The sequence below is a fragment of the Asterias rubens genome, chromosome 16 (genome assembly GCF_902459465.1).
Source record: "Asterias rubens chromosome 16, eAstRub1.3, whole genome shotgun sequence".
Classification (NCBI taxonomy): Eukaryota; Metazoa; Echinodermata; class Asteroidea; order Forcipulatida; family Asteriidae; genus Asterias; species Asterias rubens.
In genome coordinates, this window is record NC_047077.1 from 5,037,575 (window position 1) to 5,056,735 (window position 19,161).

Consider the following 19,161-nt stretch of genomic DNA (forward strand, 5'->3'; position numbering starts at 1 on the left):
AGTAATGGGGAGAGGTTGGTAGTATAAAACATTGTGAGAAATGGCTCCCTCTGAAGTGACGTAGTTTTCAAGAAAGAAGTATTTTTCCACGAATTTGATGTCAAGACCTCAAGTTTAGAATTTGGATCTCGAAATCAAGCATCTGAAAGCACACAACTTCGTTTGACAATGGTGATTATTTTTTCATTCATATCTCGCAACTTCGACAACCAATTTAGCTCAAATTTTCACAGGTTTGTTATTTTTTGCATATGTTGAGATACACCAAGTTGGAAGGCTGGTCTTTGACAATTACCAATAGTATCCACTGTCTTTAATCTGGTAAGCACAAATTGTTGTGCTTAGCTACTTTAGGTGCTTAAGCAGCTCAATGAAATTGGGTCCTGAACTGACTAGCTTACCTTTCACTTAACTGTCTTCGAGTCAGTCTAAAATGTATCCTCCTGATTCTGGCAGGACGACAGTTGTCTTGAGCAGACGGCAAGAGTTTCACAAAGTTGGAGTCAATTTGTCATCCTTATAAACCACTTCCTCATTGCAGGATGTAACTCCCTGCCGAGGAAAAAAAAATCAGAACATGAAGTGGTTCACAAAAGAGCATGAATTGTGAATTCCAATTGATTTCCTAATAACATTAAGGTATTGGATACAGTCACCTTAAAGGCAGTGGCAGTGGTTACTCCAAAAATTCTAATACTTGGTAACGAGTAATGGGGAGAGGTTGATGGTATAAAACACTGTAAGAAACAGCTCCCTCTGAAGTGACATAGTTTTTGAGAAAGAAGTAGTTTTCCACAAAGTTGATTTCGAGACCTCAGATTTAGAATTTGAGGTCTTGAAATCAAGCATCTGAAAGCACACATCTTCGTGTGACAAGGGTGTTTTTTCTTTCATTATTATCTCGCAACTTTGACGATCAATTGAGCTCAAATTTTCACAGGTTTGTTACTTTATGCATATGTTGAGATACACCAAGTGAGAAGACTGGTCTTTTACAATTACCAATAGTGTCTAGTGTCTTTAAAGAGACGGTACACAAAATTTAAATATACAAATTTTTGAAGAAATGTTTTTTGTTTTTGTTAATGGTTGTACGCTTACAATTTACAGGGCACCTCGAGTTTAAAAATCCTCTCTAATGTATAGTGCATGTCCTGCACCTTCCAAAATAGTTGGGGAGGGAATCTTCGTTTCCCACGATCAATGATTTAAGATGTGGCAAACATTAACAAGACTAGATATTCCTGAACTAGAGTGACTTACACAGTCTACACTAGATCTGCCAACTTTTCCGTTTTGCAATCGTGTAGATTTTGTACAACGATCAGCAGAGAAAGAGTTTCAATTTGATGAGAGATTTTCCAAATTTGTTCATCAGAAAATGAAAGGATTGGTTTATTTTCGGGGAGCTCTCTGAAGGATCAGTGTACAGTTGGCAGCTTTCTGCAACACCACACCTACATGTATGCACATGTAACATGAACAGGTACTTGAATTTGTCCACACCAATAGACCTTTATCACGGTGTCGTCATCTTGATTTTACTCCAAGCCAACTCATTGTAACCAAACTGAAGCTGGACGAAATAATAGTCTGGTGCCATGCACAATGAATGTTAGCATTCATGAATGTTAGCATTCATTACTGTTATTGGAAACAGGGAACATGACCAAGATGGTGACAGCGTGACAAAGGTCTATTGAGAGGGGTCACAGCATTCAAGAGGGTAATATTCAAAGCAGTATTTTGACCCGTTTTACATCCACACTCTTCACACAGTCCAGAGGGATGTACTACACAAAAATGAGTGAAGCACACTGAACTCAAGCTCTGGTATTTCTGATTAGCAAAGTGTGGGTTCGAGTCCCAGTCTTGAAATTTGAGTCCATTTTAGCCAGACACTTATTGCGCCGTTCTTTGGATGGGACACAAAGTCATTGGTCCTGTGTGTTGTGTAAAAACTATGTATTCATCTTCCTCACTAATATTTGTTCACCCTTGTCCTAAACAAATTAGTGTTTTACTTTATTTGAATAAAGTTTCTGAAAAGCCCTCTAGTGTTCAATGTTTCTTGCCTTTATTGTAGAATGCAAAGTAAAAAGACTACAAGCCTTTATTGGAAACTATGTGACTGCTGCGTGCGCTGTATAAATTGTGATCGCGGAGTGGTACATTGTAGGTCTGTGTTTTGCTTTCAAGTGAATTTTCCTAAGATGATCTCAACTGTAAAAGTGTAAACATACAATACAAGCGGACATTTACAATTTTACAAAAGGGCCACCGACGGCAGTTGGATAAAAAGGGCACGGCAATATTGCTTGGAATTGTCGTTATTTTCGAGGGCATCACGGCAATGGCACAGGGCATTGACGGCATATGCCGTCATTGCCGTCAGTTATTTCGAGGCCTGGTTTATTAAATGCTGTAACTCCTGTCTTAGCAGTATCGAACTCAAGTTCCGATGACTGAGTCATCAGAGCGTGGGTTCAAATCCCAGTCATGACACTCAACTGTAAATTTGCTACTCGAGATCCCAGGAGTTAAATGGGTACCTGGGAGGGTTGATATTAAGTACATGTAGGCCTACATGTATGTGAATGATAAGCGACCTTTGCGACCATTTGTTTTGATTGTCAGTTCTGCATAATCTTTTGAGGAGTTCAGATTAACAGACTGTTTCAGGAATACCCAAGTGAACAGCCCTGTGTAGAAAGCGGAAAGCCGTATTCCCCTTGGATTTTTCTTCCCTGGCCACGCGGAAAGTTACCGTGGCTGGCTTTGGTGTAATTCTACCGTGCATTCCCACCAGGACTTATTTTACACAACGTTTGCATAACAATTTACAGCATTGTTGCGGTAGGTTTCTGTTCCCATTGGTCTTTTAAAGGCAGTGGACACTATTGGTAATTACTCAAAATAATTATCAACATAAAACCTCACTTGGTAACGAGTAATGGGGAGAGGTTATAGTATAAAACATTGTGAGAAATGGCTCCCTCTGAAGTGACATAGTTTAGAGAAAGAAGTAATTTTCCACGAATTTGATTTTGAGACCTCAAGTTTAGAATTTGAGGTCTCGAAATCAAGCATCTAAAACACACAACTTCGTGTGACAAGGGTGTTTTTTCTTTCGTAGTTATCTCGCAACTCCGACGACCAATCAAGCTCAAATTTGACTGGTCTTTGACAATTACAAACAGTGTCCAATGTCTTTAAGCAAATGCACTGATAAGTAAATTGACCCCTGTACAAATAAAGAAGTCAGCTTTATCTTAATATTTAGAAAATAGCCACTGGTCTCTAAAACAGCAGTTTGAAAAAAATCAACTTCAAACATGACTTTCTACAAACATGGAATGGCTGTAGACCACCAGCGTATGTCACTCTGTAAAAATTGTGACGATTATATGATCATGACTAATTGTGTCTAGGTTTGCAAAGTCTGACTTCAACTATCTAATTGTAATGACATGGAAATTGATCATGTTGATTGTGTGGAAGGTGCTTCACATCAGTACATCCATCATAATCGGATTCGATTTTACTCAACAAACTAATTTAAACTTCAGTCCTTGTTCTTCCAGGGGAAATATTTAGTTAGGGGAAACAGTGACATTTATAATACAAGCATTGGCACTGGGTCAGAGTATGTTGTCATGCTAACTCTAAGTCAGAAAGAAAAAACTTACATGAAAAGACAGAACTGATAGCTCAGAACAATCACTGCAAAGGTGTAGTTTCCCAACACGTAGATCTAAGTTTATAATGTTATTAGTTAGTCAGGTAATGGAAATACCCGTATGACGAAACTTTACTGACACAATGTTTTGAACTGTGCAGAACCCTCTATTGTGAGAGCGGTACAATAGCTCCACATTCAAATGTACCGTTAGTGTTTTGATAAGAACAAAAACAACACAAGGTTGGTGGAAGTTCACAACTTTGTTTGGTCAACGCCCAAACTATAAAAACCTTTGTAATAATGACGTGCACAGGTCGTTTGTTGTCCTCTGAGAATGCAACCCGGAAAATTTATACAAATAGGGAGACTGCCAACAAAAGAGCTACATAGTTCAGTTGGTACAGCACTGGCTTGTTAATCTGGAGGTTTATGTTCAAGTCCCACTCTAGTCAATTTACAAATTTAACCACCAGTAAGTTACCCTTGGTTTTTTTTACTTGATATGTGAAACCCAAATTTGCATCCCCATTAGGTGATGCCCTGGCTGCCACTTCCCAGGTTGTATCGTAAACTCGGGTGTGATTACAGGTTGAATGGCTTCTGACTGGCAACCCGAACAAAGATATTGTTGACGAAATAGGGGAACCATCAACGTTATGGCAACTTGTATAGCTGTTGCTAAAGCACCGGTCCATTAATCCAGAGGTTCAAGTCAGTGCTCTGGTGAATGTTTCTTTGTTCAACCAAAGTTATTTACAATTTACTCAGTCAGTTTCCACACAATGGAGTTTATATCTAATATAGTGAGGATATGAACAACTTTTTCATTATTTCGAAGAGCTGTTTTTCAAGTTTTATTCAATAACATTTTATACAGCTATTTTTAGGATAATGTTTGGAAGCATTTTATTTACATTTTGGAAATCCTACAATCATTGTCAGTTATCTTTGTTTTTCTTTTGTTGCTGCTTTTTCGCCAAATCCAAAGTTTGCAGATTGCCTAATACGTTTACCAAAACGATAAATCAAATTTTGTTCTTTTTGAACTGTCAAGAATTTTTGTTTGAAACAAGGTGCATGATGCAAAGTGCACTGTTACATTGCAATCCTATGAACAGGAAGTAACTGACAATATTCTTTTTTATGTAAAAATATACTGTGAATCTGATACTAACAATAAACTAACAATCAAGCAATATAAAGCACACAAAAATATACAACAAGGGTGTTTTTTCTTTCAATATTTTCTTGCAACTTCAATGACCAATTGAGCCCAAATTTTCACAGGCTTGTTATTTGATGCATGTGTTGGGATACACCAAGTGAAAATACTGGTCTTCGACCTTAAAGGTAACACGTCCACCCGTTGCAATTCTTTTAAGCCTGTTCACTTAAATTCCAAACGGTTTCAAGCAGCTTTTAACTAATACAGATTCCAGGTCCTATATTATTTCAAAGATCCGATAACCAATGCCTCAGAGTACATGCTAAACATTTGTACAGAACAAATATAAAGTTCTGGATTTATAGGCATGATAAGCGTCTCAATGTGTTAACTCTTTAGCAAGGCGACCGGTCCCTAGCTATAAATCCATCCAGAAAAATATTTTTCTTAAAACAATGCTTGCATGACCATACAGTGAAAGAGGACTCCTGATGGTGCTATTGTGACATGACCTTTTGTATTGGGTTTATTTAGAGGAGGGGGGGTCATCATTTGAAAGAGAAAAAAAACCAAATAATCACGAAAATAAATGTTGCATGAAAGTATTAAGAGTAAATAGCAAAGCTCTTCTCTTGATTTATAAACTATAATAACCTTATACCCTGTTCTTAACCGCATCCTCATTTGAAAATTCCTTAATATTGGGATTTTTCTAAATTGGTGGACTTGACTAATGGTGGTTGAGTAATGCTTCTGGTTTTCATTGGGAAAAAGTATCACTATACTAGGTTTGATAATTAATTTTCCTCCAACATTGATTGACATTTTAATTTAATAACCGCATATATGGTTTAACAGAATGATTTTGCCCAGCAACTCTGCATAGCAAAATATTTAGACTGTCAAGTTGTGCACATGTTTTGTGTAGCAATTTGCTATACAAAGGAAACTGTTTGCACTATGTAAGTAGAACCCCATGCATGCATTCTACTCCATAGAAACAAGATGTCTTTGCACACCCATTCATCTCACTTGCACTTTGTATTAAATTGTTTTCCTAAAATTGATTGCCATTTTAATTTAATAGCCGCATGTACTATGTACATGTAGCTTCACAGAGAATGATTTGCCCAGCAACTCTGCATAGCAATATTTAGACTGTCAAGTTGTGCACGCTCCACTGAATGTCATTATTGATTCATAATAGACTGATGTTTGGTAGTGTCATTTGCAATACAAAGGAAACTGTTTACAGTTCTGCAAATGTACAAACCCATACACTAATACTACGTTACCCCCATTGAACAAGACGTCATTGCACACAGTTTCATCTCACTTCAAAGAAGTGTAACAACCTACCTGTAACCATGGTAGCAGCTAGCCGGACAAATCACCACTCTGTCTGATTTGAAAGAAAGACGACACCAGGCGATATATAAATCCCCAAATTCCAGATTGTCCCGCACCACTCTCCAGTAATAATCAAGAGATGCTACGTTTCACTCCGCCCGTAAACAATCCCCCAAGTCCCCCACGATCCAAGGTCCACGATTCAAGTTCCACTCCACCGTGCATCCAACCCTTCGCAGCAAAGAAAGAAAAGAAACAAAACTTCACGATTAATCACTGCTGCTATGATGACTAACCTGGAGAATCCTGTTGCCATAACGGTACTATGTAATGATTATGGGATATCCTTGACCCTGCCAATACAGCATGTAACGCGATAGCGTAATAGAGGAAGCCAGTATCATTCACACTCTACCATCAGTCATTGGCTAATCAAGAGAAGGCAGATAAGAAGCAGCCGCTGAAGGGCGATTGACCAACCCCTGTCAAACTTCTCATCCTAGTGTCCCGAAACCCGCCCTCCCCCTCCCACAAGGGCTTCATTACTCCAGAACTGTATCCTGCTTTATCCCCTCCCCTAAACACTTCATTAGTCCGCAACAATATAAGGTATAACTTCATTAGTCCACAAAACTTTGAAAGGAAGGGCAAGGCCATTAATTTTTCACTTTGTTAAGGGCACTTTCAGTGGAAAATCTTAGCATCTACATGTATGGGATACTTTTGGAGGGGCACCAAGGCCAAGACAAGGCCAACAGAGTAATTCCAGGCAAGTGCTTCATACACACCCCAGTGCAGATATAATGTGATGTATCTGCATTAAAGGCCTACAGGCGTTTACCTTATAAATGTAAATGACAAAATTATGTTCAGGAACTTCTACAAAATTATGAAACACTCAGCAGATCAAACACAATAACAAACTATTAACCATTTTTTGTACCTTACTTGTTTTGTCATTACTACCGAGAAGTTATCAGAATTTTTTTTACTCTCAAGCAATGCAACAGTTTCTTGCTCAGAAAGTTTGATCTGTGCTTGGCAAAATGCCAGCTCGATTGACCCCTGGATATAATCAAACCATCCAATTAACCCCTCCCCTCAAAGGTCTTAGCTTAACCATAGAGTAAGGGCTTAACCAAGGAGGAAGAACCTCCATGCTTCAAACAACCAGTCACTAATCTAGGACAGGGTCAACTTTGAAACTGTAGCAATTTACAAAATTTGCACTTAGATAGAAATTTGTTTAGCACACAAAATATACTTAGCAGAAGCATACTACCAGCTGAAATGTCTTTGATTTTACATTACTTTTTCCTGGGTGAATCTTTTGCTCTTCAAATAGAAATTCATTTCTATGTTTGTATAGGAGACAGGAGTAGGAGGTCCAGGATATAGGGCCTATATACATGGATGCACACTGACATACAAAAAAGTTGATGAGCAGTAAGAGATTTTTATGTCCAAATAAACTAAAGCTGTTCGGTTTGGAGGCATATGAGATTGTTTAATAACTAGCCAGGCCCCCAATGTTACTTTCCTAAATGTGTGATCTGGAACTCAAACACTTACTTTGTAAACACATGATATTCTGAAGGTGTTTGGTACCTAGGATTGTACCCCACCCACAGAGTCTCCTATTTGGGATGTTTGGATAATAGCAAACTTATTACCACCGTCGGAACGTTCTTTCTCTGTTCAATTTAAGCTTGGCTTAATGGAGGGGGAACAGTTTTAAAATGTTTTTTTTTTTAGCTTAAGGCTTGAGTGGTCTTTTTTAGTGTGATCTTGGTCGATTAATGTCACCTTTGGAAATTAAAGATGACGGGCAGTCTTCTTACAGTAAGTTGCCTAGGGTACGGAAGAGGGGATTTGCGTGCGGTTGACTATAAGGCTGTATAATAATGGTAAGGAAAGGAAAGACCTCCAAGCAAAGAGTGAGGCACCTGTTGCAGCAATGTGAACTTTGCATTTTGGCTGATATTTTATCCTAAGCATAGATGATTACCTCTACTGGTAAGGAAGAAGGTGTTTGAATGCAGTCAACTAAAGCTGTGTACTAATAAGGAAAGGAAAACCTGCTTAGTTGCTAAGCAAAACAATGAGAGAGGCATGGGTTTAGTGAGTCACCAGTTGTATCAATGTGAGCTTTGCATTGGCTGATAAACTATTTTTAAAAGCAAGAAGCCAAACTTGTCTGTGCTCAAAACTGCTTTTTACAAGGGTACTTTCTGTGCTTGTTGGTTGTTTCTATAAAATTTGGCAATTTCCTTCAATTCTGACCAGAGAGAAAAACTACTTGCACCCTAAGTGAAACCATGGAACACAACACATTCCCCAAGCTCTACTAAAACTAGATTATACATTTTCCCATGATAAATATTCAGTCGCGATTAATGTCAGAAAAAGGCGACTGCCAAAAATAGTTTTCTTAAAAATAAGGCAGAGTTATTTTATATCTGGATTATAGGATTCCAAGATGAGTCACCGTTGCCCTGGGACAGGGAACAGGATGTGGGGCTAACATCTACAGCGCCAGCTTGACAGTTCTCAGGTTCGGTGGATAGGGTTTAAGATTGACTTATGAGCTCACTTGTGGTCTAATTTTTGACAGTATGGCCTACAAGTACAAAACACAATTTTAAGAAACTACTTGTGTGTACCTGTACGTAAGACGCTAATTTCTTTTATGTTCTGTTTTAGGCTTCACTACATGCTACCAACATCGATTCAACAGTGCCGTGAAAGTTGACATTGACTTGTCTAATTTATGACATGGGTGGTGCACAAAAAAATTGTAAAATAATTAAGAAAATATGTGTATGTGTATGTCAGACCACAATTTATTTGAATGTTCTGTTCTGGGTTTCACTACATGCTACCAACATCGATGTGGGGTAACATCTGCAGCGCCAGCTTGACAGTTCTCAGGTTCAGTGGGTAGGGTTTAAAGCCATTGTACACTTTCGGTAAACTGTATTGTCCAAGGCCCACACTTCATGTATCACAACTTGTATATAAAATAACAAACCTGTGAAAATTTAGGCTCAATCAGTCATCGGAGTTGGGAGAAAATAATAGGGAAAACCCACCCTTGTTTTCGCACATTTCGCCGTGTCATGACATGTGTTAAAAATAAGTCCGTAATTCTCGACAACGAGAATTGATAGTTGTTTAAGTGTTTTCTCGAAAAGTAAAGCATTTCATGGAATAATATTTCAAGAGAAGTATTTCACCACTACCTTCTGTAAACACTGTAAGTTATTTGTAAATCTGTGAACTTGTATTTATTTTTCTGTGCCGAAAGTGTATAATGGCTTTAAGATTGACTTATGGACTCACTTGTCTAATGATGGTCTAATTTATGACAGTATGGCATTACAACAAGTTACATGTAAAATAATTACATGTAAGAAACTACTTTTATTTGTAGTACTATGTATACTACAGCAACAAATTTCTGTTAATGTTCTGTTTCGAGCTTGACAACATTGATGTGACATCTGCAGCGCCAGCTTTGCAGTTCTCAGGTGCAATGGATAGGGTTATTAACTTAAAATAATTTATTTTAAAGGGAAGGTACAAGTTTGGTAATTACTCAAAACAGATATTAACTTAAAAACTGATTCGGTAAAAAGCATTAATAGTATAAATCATTGTGAGAAACGGCTCCTTCTGAAGTAGCATAGATTTTGAAATAGAGGTAATTTCTCACTAAAGTAATAAAAGACTCACAGCTAGAAGTCTTTTATTCCTATCTGAAAGCACACAAATTCGTCCAACAAGGGTGTTTTGTCTTTCATCATTTCCTCCCAACTCCGATGACCAATTGAGCTCAAATTTTCACAGGTTTGTTATTTTATGCATATGTTGAGATACACCAAGTGAAAGGACTGGTCTTTGACAACTACCAAAAGTGTACCTTCCCTTTAATGTTCTTCACTGATTATTGGGAAATTGTTAAGTTAAAAATAAAAATGTACACATACAATTGTGGACAGAACTTGTCACAAAAGTGTCTGATACAATGTTACAACTTTTCAAATGTGACTTATTTCCCATTCTTATTCCCTTTTACATCAATTGAAACCCAAACACTGAACATTTTACAAACCCTTTCTAAACATGGACTACAAGATGTAGACACCAATTTAGTGTAAGTGATCTGCATTGTTTCGAGTCAGGTCTAATGTTTTAGCCCATGACTCAACAAAATTTGTTATGTAATGTTTGTTTACATAATAAAAGTGATAACAACATGAATTTGCCTATGTAATGGGGAAGTCAAAAATATTTCTAAAGATTAAATTTGGGGCATTAAAGAATGTTATTATAATCAAATTTATATGTTGACAACTGACCACAAACGTTTTGGTCAGGAATATTTTTAATGCCGTTTGGGCTTAATCTTGGATGTTAGGCATCTGTGATGCCCAGGGCATTAGTAAAAATACTTACAAAAATATTTGTTCTAGGCCCTTCTGCTGGGCACACTAAATACGCTTTTTTTTTCCAGTATCAAAAGGCCTTTTAAAAGCAATAGCACTGCACCTACAAAAACAATTAATTGCTACAAATGTAGAATTAATTACCCTCAAAAACATGACTTCCCATTACCATGTAGAGTTTTACCTTCCTATTAAAAAACTTTCACACTCAGTTTTCTTGGCATTTTTTTGCACTTTAAATTGCTTACAGCTAGACCCTTTCTCCAGTACTTTTTGTTGTAAAACTGTCCTTATCGGCTCACAACAAATTATCGAAAAAGGGTTTAGAAAACTGAAAATTATATGGCAAAATAGGGAAACAGGAAAAGAGTGTAATAAATTGTTTTATTTTAATACCAGTCAAATGCCTGGTAGTTTGTTATGATTCTTTTGTACATGTAAGCTAGCGTATTGGGCCGAAGCGCGCAATCTCACCTGCGTGCTGATAAACGCACAATCAATGGCAAAACAATTTTTGTTTTAATTATTAAGATGAACGCCCTAGATTGCACAGTAAGAAACTATACAAAAAATGCCCTCACAGTTTTGACAAACTGACAAATCCTGAGGACCAACTCCTAAGTGTAATATAATATAATATCAAAGTCTTATATAGCGCACATATCTACCAAACAAGGTACTCAAGGCGCTGAGTATATTTATATACAAACTTTCAGGAGCATAGGTTATTGCAGTGATGAACTCTGAGACCCGATTAGTTAGCACCTTATAAGGGTTTACAAGGTGCTACGGCGCATACAGCAGCCACAGCCAGGAACATCAGGCAAACCCCTTCTCTTTTCTATAAGTGCACTGGGTTCTTTAACATGAGTTACACAACACATGGGACCAATGGCTTTACGTCCCATCCGAAAGGACGAAGCTATGGTAAAGGTGTCTTGCTCAAGGACACAGTGTCATGGCTGGGGATTCGAACCCACACTCTGATCAGAAACACCAGAGTTTGAATGCGGTGCTCTTAAGGCGCCTTGTCAAAACGTCCAAGCCGTTCCATTCCGCGTGCATTCTGCGTGAGTCCGCGGATTTTTGTAACAAAAGAACCCGTAGCAACCGGGCATGTCCACGGCCACGACGGCTCATTTACATGTCAATAAACATGAATATTCCGGGAGCTCCGCGGAGCTACCGGTCGGCCATTGTAAGGTCCAGCTTATGAGCTGACCGGCGGAACCGCGGAGGAACGTAGGTGGTCAACAATGGTTTTACCTTTGCAGATTAAAAAGCAAAGTAAGGGTGGATGTGTAACTAAAATCCATTTCCTCCAATGTGTAACTTTTAAGACTTGGCTGGGCCTACATAACCAAAACATGAATTTTAAAAATGGTTGTCTTTATTCCCGGCTTCGACTGACAAAAGTTCCAGGCTACGTGCAAACTCCGTTCCAAGTGGGTCAGAGTATCCAGGGGACAATTTTAACTGTTCGTTCTTACTTTCCAAGCGGAAAACATTAGTTTCTTATTTATAAAATCCCAAGTCACCGTCACCAATGAACAAATATACACACCTGTGCGAGTGTGTCTCCATGTCAAAACAACCAGATAGTCTGGTTTGTCCAATGTCTGAGGGGGGAGGAAGCCACAGTTTCAGAGACCGGTGTTTCTATTGGCTGTTGAATTTCAATAAAGCGCGTAACGAATGTTTTCATTGGTCGATTTTGCCCTACTGCCAGAGCAGCATATTGTATTCAACATCATGGAAGAAAACGTTTAGTAGTCGCGGCGGGGGTGATTTCTTATTAATTTAGCATCGTTTTTCTTGCGGGAAAATATTGATTAATAATGTGAATGGTTTCAAGTTAAAAATCGATATTTTTGTATCAAGCATAAATGTTGCAAATTATGCTTCGCAAATTGGATCAAACATTTGCGATGCACTTTTTACAATTGCATAGCAAATCATCAAAATTGCATCACAAATTGCGATGTGATACAGGCGAAATCGTTCCCTGATTATCACATGCACTGGATGGTGTAATTGTCTTGTCGGTGCGGCCTGTCCGCTTCCAGGAGGATGGTATTCGCGAGTAGAAAATGTATTGTTCTGGAAGAGCACGGCCGGTCCGCGTCCAAGCCGCTGATATTCGTGACCTGAAAATACAACTTGTTTATTCATGAACTTATTGTTATACTAACAATAGCGCCCGGCAAGGATAGCTCATTAACTTCGCCGCGCTTCAACGCACATGGCCGTTCTTCCGCGGACTGTCCGAGGTCCTTAGCAACGGCGGTATTTGCTGTCCAGTCCGCAGACTGTCAGCGGAGGAACGCCCGGGACGTTTTGACAAGGCGCCTAACCGCTTGGCCACGACGCTTCCACAGTATTATAAGGGTTCGTTCCGCTATCGTCTCCACAAATGACAGCGGAACGAACCTCATACTAGTTCTAGGAGTAGGGAGAACCCTGCTCATATGAACTAGCACTATTATACAAATATTGACTGCTTCGAGTGCAATGGTTAAAACTATGAATCCCGAGGTGATCCCCGGAGCATTCTATTTTCCCGAGGCGAAGCCGAGGGAAAATAGAACGCTGTGGGGATCACCGAGGGAGTCATAGTTTTTAACCATTGCACGAGTAAAAGCAGTCAATATTTGTTTTATAACACCCCAAACATTTCTAAATACTGTACTATTATTATTAAGTTACAGACCTGAATGCTACAATCCACGGACGACGCGAATACAGATTGCAAACACTTTTACTTACTGTGTTCAATGTAGTGTAGTGCAGTCCGAAATGGTTACAGACTATTAATTTATCATCCTCGTACACGCAACGGACGTCTGGGTACTGCACGCCGTGTGCTAGTCTGTCGGACTAGCGCACGGCGCCGTGTGCTAGTCTTCAGACTAGCGCATGGCAAACCGACGCACTATCACACGGCCGTCGTCTAGCAAAACTAAGACATGTCATGTGACGCGCTCTAAACCAACGAGCAGGCAGAATACTTGCAAGGGGTGTTATAAACTAGTATGTATAGTTGCAATAACGTAACCCTTCTGCCGCCGTCGGCAGGAGGGTGCGGCAGGAGGGTTACGTAATCGCAAGTGAAGTAGTACGGTACGTATACTGTAAGAAGTAGTACTAGAGTAACGTCAGTGTACTGTAACTAAGTAGTACTATAGTGTACTGTACCCATAGAGTTATATAAGAACTAGAGGGCGCACTGGCCTATATACGCGCTCCGGCATGCGCGCAGGCGGCCATTTTCTAAGTTGACAAAACTGGCATCTCACAGCGTGTGTTTGTGCGGCCATTTTGTAAGTTGAACAAACAGCATCGCGTGAGCGTTCAATAAAAAAAAAATCAAATGTTTATTTCATATTCAACGCGCGTGCAGAATGACGCGCTTGTCATCTTGCGGTCCCGTGGCGTTTGTGCACGAAACATCACTCGCCGCCCTCTAGCATGTATGTCTAGTTCATATATTTAACTCTAGGACTGTACCACTACTTACTTGGTTGCGATAACGTCGGCAGGAGGGTTACGTTATCGCAACTGCTACAATTACTAGGCCTACATTTTGGATAACTTTCCGTATGGCGCCACCACTTTTTCACTCATTTTTACAAAAAGGGATATATCAATCAGGTAAATAAGTTCCTATATTATTTCATATCGAATGAAAAAGTGGTGGCGCCATACGGAAACTTTTCCTACATTTTTGAAAGAGCTCCACATGGTTGTATTTCAGTGAACATTTAATCCATGGACTGGTTGAAGTTCAACTTGAAATCTGGGCACTGATTTTACAACGATATGTTATTGTTAAGTTAACATGGAGGTACATGGAGAAGAAACACACTACCTGACTACTTTGCTGCATAAACGATCGTACTATAGCACATAACAATTACAATTTGTACATTGCCAATACTAGTATAGTAGTGCTGCTTGCGCACTGTGACTAAATTAAACATGATAAATTCAGTCAGGTGTCAGACTTGCTACCTACTAAAAAATACAAACGGCAAACACTTTTTAAACGGAATACTCACTCTCTTAACCAAAGTCCACCAAGCTTGCATATAACTGTAATTGTTGTCAACGTTCGGACAGTTTCGAACGTTCACCACTGTGCTTAATAACTGTAATTTCTTGGTTCCTTTTCGGCGTGACCGTAGTTTATCGCTCAATGGTGACAGGCTTTATTGACATGGTTTATTGTGTGACCTTGCAATGACTCTGTGGCTCTACACACACGTGGGCTATATGCGCGTGTTTATCAACAGAAATCGCTCCACTTAACAAGTCAATTTGATTGGGCCATGGCCCCACGAGTCACAACAGCAAACCGGATGTTGTTATCGTCTGCTTCACAACAAGTAGAGGGGCGTTTCTCGTTGCGAACGGGTCCAGTTCGTTGTGCAGAAGATGGGACATTTAGTGTCATTCTGGAATGTCTTTCATTATAAACAAATAAAAAATGAGATTTTATTTAATACCTGTAAATCTAGGCAAACCTTTATAAAACACCATTATAGTTTACAGGTATACAAGTACGTTTGGTAATTACTCAAAATAATTTTTTGCGTAAAACATTACTTGCTCTCTGAAAAGAGTGAAAAAACACCACTCTTTACATTTCGACATGGGTCTTTAAAGAGAGTGGTGGTTATTTCACTCTTTTAAACCGGTTTTACTCCAGGACAGAGTGAAAAATCACTCAAAAGATGCAAACTTCAAAAAGAGTGGAAGACCACTCGAAAAAGAGTTGTCCCTCAAACGGCTCTTCAAAGAGTGCCTTTTCACTATTTTGCAATTAGAGAGTGGTAACGAGTAATAGAGGGAGAGGTTGGTAGATAAAACATTGTGAGGAACGGCTCCCTCTGAAGTGGAGTAGTTTTCGAGAAAGAAGTAATTTTCCACGAATGATTTCGAGACCGCAGAATTATAATTTGTGGTCTCGAAATCAAGCACCTGAAAGCACACAATTTCGTGTGACAAGAGTGTTTGTTCTTTCATTATTATCTCGCAAATTCGATGACCGATTGAGCTCAAATATTCACAGGTTTGTTATTTTATGCATATGTTGAGATACAGCAAGTGAGAAGACTGGTCTTTGACAATTACCAATAGTGTCCAGTGTCTTTAAAGTAGACCTTTGATTATGAGAAAATTATGAGAAACGTGTCTGTCAGAAACGTTTCTCAGTGTGTGTAATCCATGTACGAGTTATTCCTTCCTCTGGATTTCGCTCTGGATTTTCGGCTATATCTCGCACACTTTTTAAAAACAAATTTTCAAATTACGAACCAAACGTGTGAGTCATTCCCTTAGTTTTGATACAGTTTTTTTTATTTGATGCTCAGTGCAAATCTTTTAAATTAAAGTAGGCCTACCTTCATAAACCTTGCAGACAGTCTTTAATTCGGCATTTGAGTTCAAAAACAAAAATCTACCCGACAGGTTCCACTACGAACAGGGCCAAATTTCATAGAGCTGCTAAGCAAAAAAAATTGCTTAGCATGAAATTTCTTCATTGATAACAACAGGTTTACTAACCAAATTTCCATTTGTTGCATATACTGGTATTCAGCTATACTGTTTGCTTATCCTGAAAATCACGTAGAAATTTGGTTGGTAATCCTGTTTTTATCAAGGAAGACATTTCACGCTAAGCAACTTTTTGTGCCTAGCAGCTCTATGAAATTGGGCACAGGCCAGTACATTTATTTCGATTGCACTTTAAATCCAAAAACCAGTCACCAATCAATCTACAAGTAAGGGGTATGCCAGTGAAATGAAAGTCACTGTCAGCAGTGTCGTCGTCAATGTAGTGCCTACGTGCTGTATATATATTTCGCGTTTGAAGAAACTTTTCAGAATATAAACCCCTTTTTATGGGATCACCGTAAAATGCACGATGACTAATTGGAAGTAGGCTAAGAGCATTGTCAAACGTTTGCACTTTTGTTTGTAAGAACACAATCTTCATTGATTTGATTGATATCCAAAGACTGTGCACAACGAAAAGACCCTTGTTGCAAAAATGTTTGTGTGCATTCAGATGTCTAAAAATATATATATATATATTAAAAGACTTGAGGCCTGAGTAATAAATTTACCTCTTTCTTGAAAACTACGTTCTTCAGAGGAGCCGTTTGTTACAACGTTACAGCTTCCCAATGCTCGTTACCAAGTAATGCTAACAATTATGTTGAGTATTCTAATAGTGTCCAGTGCCTTTAAAGACACTGGACACTATTGATAATTGTCAAAGACTATAGCCTTCACAGCTGGTGTATCTTAACACATGCATAAAATAACACACCTGTGTAAATTTGAGCTCAATCGGTCGTCGAAGTTGCGAGATATTAATGAAAGAGAAAAACACCCTTGTCGCACCATGGTCACACGAAGTTGTGTGCTTTCAGAAGCTTGATTTTGAGACCTCAAATTCTAAATCTGAGGTCTCGAAATCAAATTCGTGAAAAGTTACTTCTTTCTCGGAAACTACGTTACTTCAGAGGGAGCTGTTTCTCACAATGTTTTATACAATCAACCTCTCCCCATTACTCGTAATCAAGAAAGGTTTTATGATAATAATTATTTTGAGTAATTACCAATATAAATTTTAAATATTATTATTTATTATTATTATTATAGTGTCCACTGTCTTTAAAAAATGTAAGTGGCACAGTGAGGATTCTCTGTGTACAAAACCCCTCACACTTTCTCATTATCACAGTCGTCCTCTACGTTTCAAAATGTTATACTGATCGGGTGGCAAGCTCAGAGACTGTTGCTATCGAGCTCTTCCGTGTGAGTGACAGACTTCATTTACATCGCACGCACCGCGCGCGCATCGTCGGGTTTCAAACCGCATCTTCAAATGGTTCTTCAACTCGTGGTGGAGTATAGTTTGCCCTGGTGGTCGATCACGTTCGTTTTAACTACATTGGTGAAGAGTCAGTGAAGTAGTCACACATTGACTAATACTGTTCAATATCATCTTTAAAACAACTGCCGCATCTTTAGAATTAGTATTCAAGCTCACAGTGAAGTAGTCGACCATTCTACTCTCAGACCTGACCTACGAAATCAAAGATCGTAAAAGTCACTAAATATTGACTAGTCTTGTTCAATATTAGAACAACAGTTAGTCAGCATCCTTAATTTATTCTTCATCACAGGTTCACGGTGAAAGTCGACCATTCTACCTCCACGATTCTACGAAATCAATTATTGTAAAAGTCACACACTATCGACTATAGTCTTGTTCAATTTATCTTTAGAACAACAGTAGGCCGCATCTTCAAATTGTCTTCAATAATGGTGAAGTAGTAAACATTCTACCTCCAAAAATAGAGCTGTATCTACGAAATCAAAGATTGTAAAAGTCACCTAATATATTGACTAGTCTTGTTCAATCTTTGGAAACAACAGTAACATTGTTGTAGATTGGAATAAAGATGAAGATGATCTTCTTGACGGGAACACTGTTCCATATTGCCCTCCTGCTGCTCGGACTCACTACTTCAAGCGCTGATACCACCACCGACAACACCACCGACATGTACATTCTGGGACTGTTCCCCATGACGGGTTCGTGGCCAGGGGGCCAGGGCCAAAGACCGGCGGTGGAGATTGGGCTCAAGCATGTCAACTCCAACCCGAGCATCTTACCCGGGTATCGGCTGGTGATGCTGCCACAGACTCCGGGAGATAACACGGAGGTAAGTGTAACTTTAGAGTTCGATAGGAATGTCTTAGTTTTCCTTCTCTTTACCGTCTATCCGAAATCAACAATATACATGTAAACCAGAAATAGTTTGTGTGTGTTTCCCATAATTATTTAGGTCAATATAAGTTGATGGTACAGTACAGACCTCCAATTGGTCTTTACTCAACTTATACGTTCTGCTCCCAAAAGATCACCCGACTTGCTGGTATGCCTTTAAGTGGGATTTAAGGCTTATTTTAGGCGTCTTGATTTCGTCATTCGTCATCATATCCATTCGAGTGGGTTCGAGTCCCGGTTGTGGCACATTTATTGCTTCTCATCACCGATGAGTAAATTAGTATGCGAGGGGCTGTTGGTGTTTAAACTAGCAACGTTTGCACCCTACCGGCGCTGCATATTTTCACAAAGAGTTGTGGATGGCTTGAGTAATGCTTAGGGGGCCGTAATGCAAAAACGTCTCGCGTCAATACTCCTTTAATCTGCTGCTAGAGGCTATAGTCAAGCCAAAATCAGCCCATCAATTTCGATTGAAAATGTCCAATCCAACATATTCTCTCTCTTTCTCTCATTAGTTGCACCTCTGTTTGTACATGACGCGTGCAACCTGTCTTTCAACACTTGGAAGATATAAGTAGCCTCATGATTCCTCGTGATGACTTCCTTGCATCATGATGACTTTTCTATGTCGTGTTCTATTTTCTGATGATAAATTTATTTCTGGGTAATATGGATCTATGTTACAGACTTAGAGCGTCATTCATTTTTTTAA

The 19,161-nt window shown here is 39.0% G+C and overlaps 2 protein-coding genes across 6 annotated transcripts in view; one reads left to right on the top strand and one right to left on the bottom strand.

The window, feature by feature from the left end:
* LOC117300807 overlaps positions 1–19,161 on the bottom strand; it is a 91,825-nt gene that overhangs the window by 37,101 nt on the left and 35,563 nt on the right. For 2 of the 4 annotated variants that reach the window (XM_033784632.1, XM_033784629.1), the window contains exons 3-4: positions 6,207–6,428; positions 402–552 (exon numbers count right to left, since the gene is read on the bottom strand). The gene's annotated coding sequence lies outside the window, so the exon portion shown is untranslated. Of the gene's footprint in view, positions 1–401; positions 553–3,689; positions 3,766–6,206; positions 6,429–14,703; positions 14,861–19,161 lie in introns of those variants that run through there. The other 2 variants (XM_033784630.1, XM_033784631.1) reach the window with 2 other exon arrangements.
* The window catches only part of LOC117300808 (gamma-aminobutyric acid type B receptor subunit 1-like), a 40,965-nt gene continuing 39,395 nt past the window's right edge, over positions 17,592–19,161 (top strand). For both annotated transcript variants that reach the window (XM_033784633.1, XM_033784636.1), the window contains exon 1: positions 17,592–18,384. In XM_033784633.1, the coding sequence (XP_033640524.1) occupies positions 18,121–18,384 (264 nt within the window). In that variant the 5' untranslated portion in view covers positions 17,592–18,120. The remainder of the gene's footprint in view (positions 18,385–19,161) is intronic.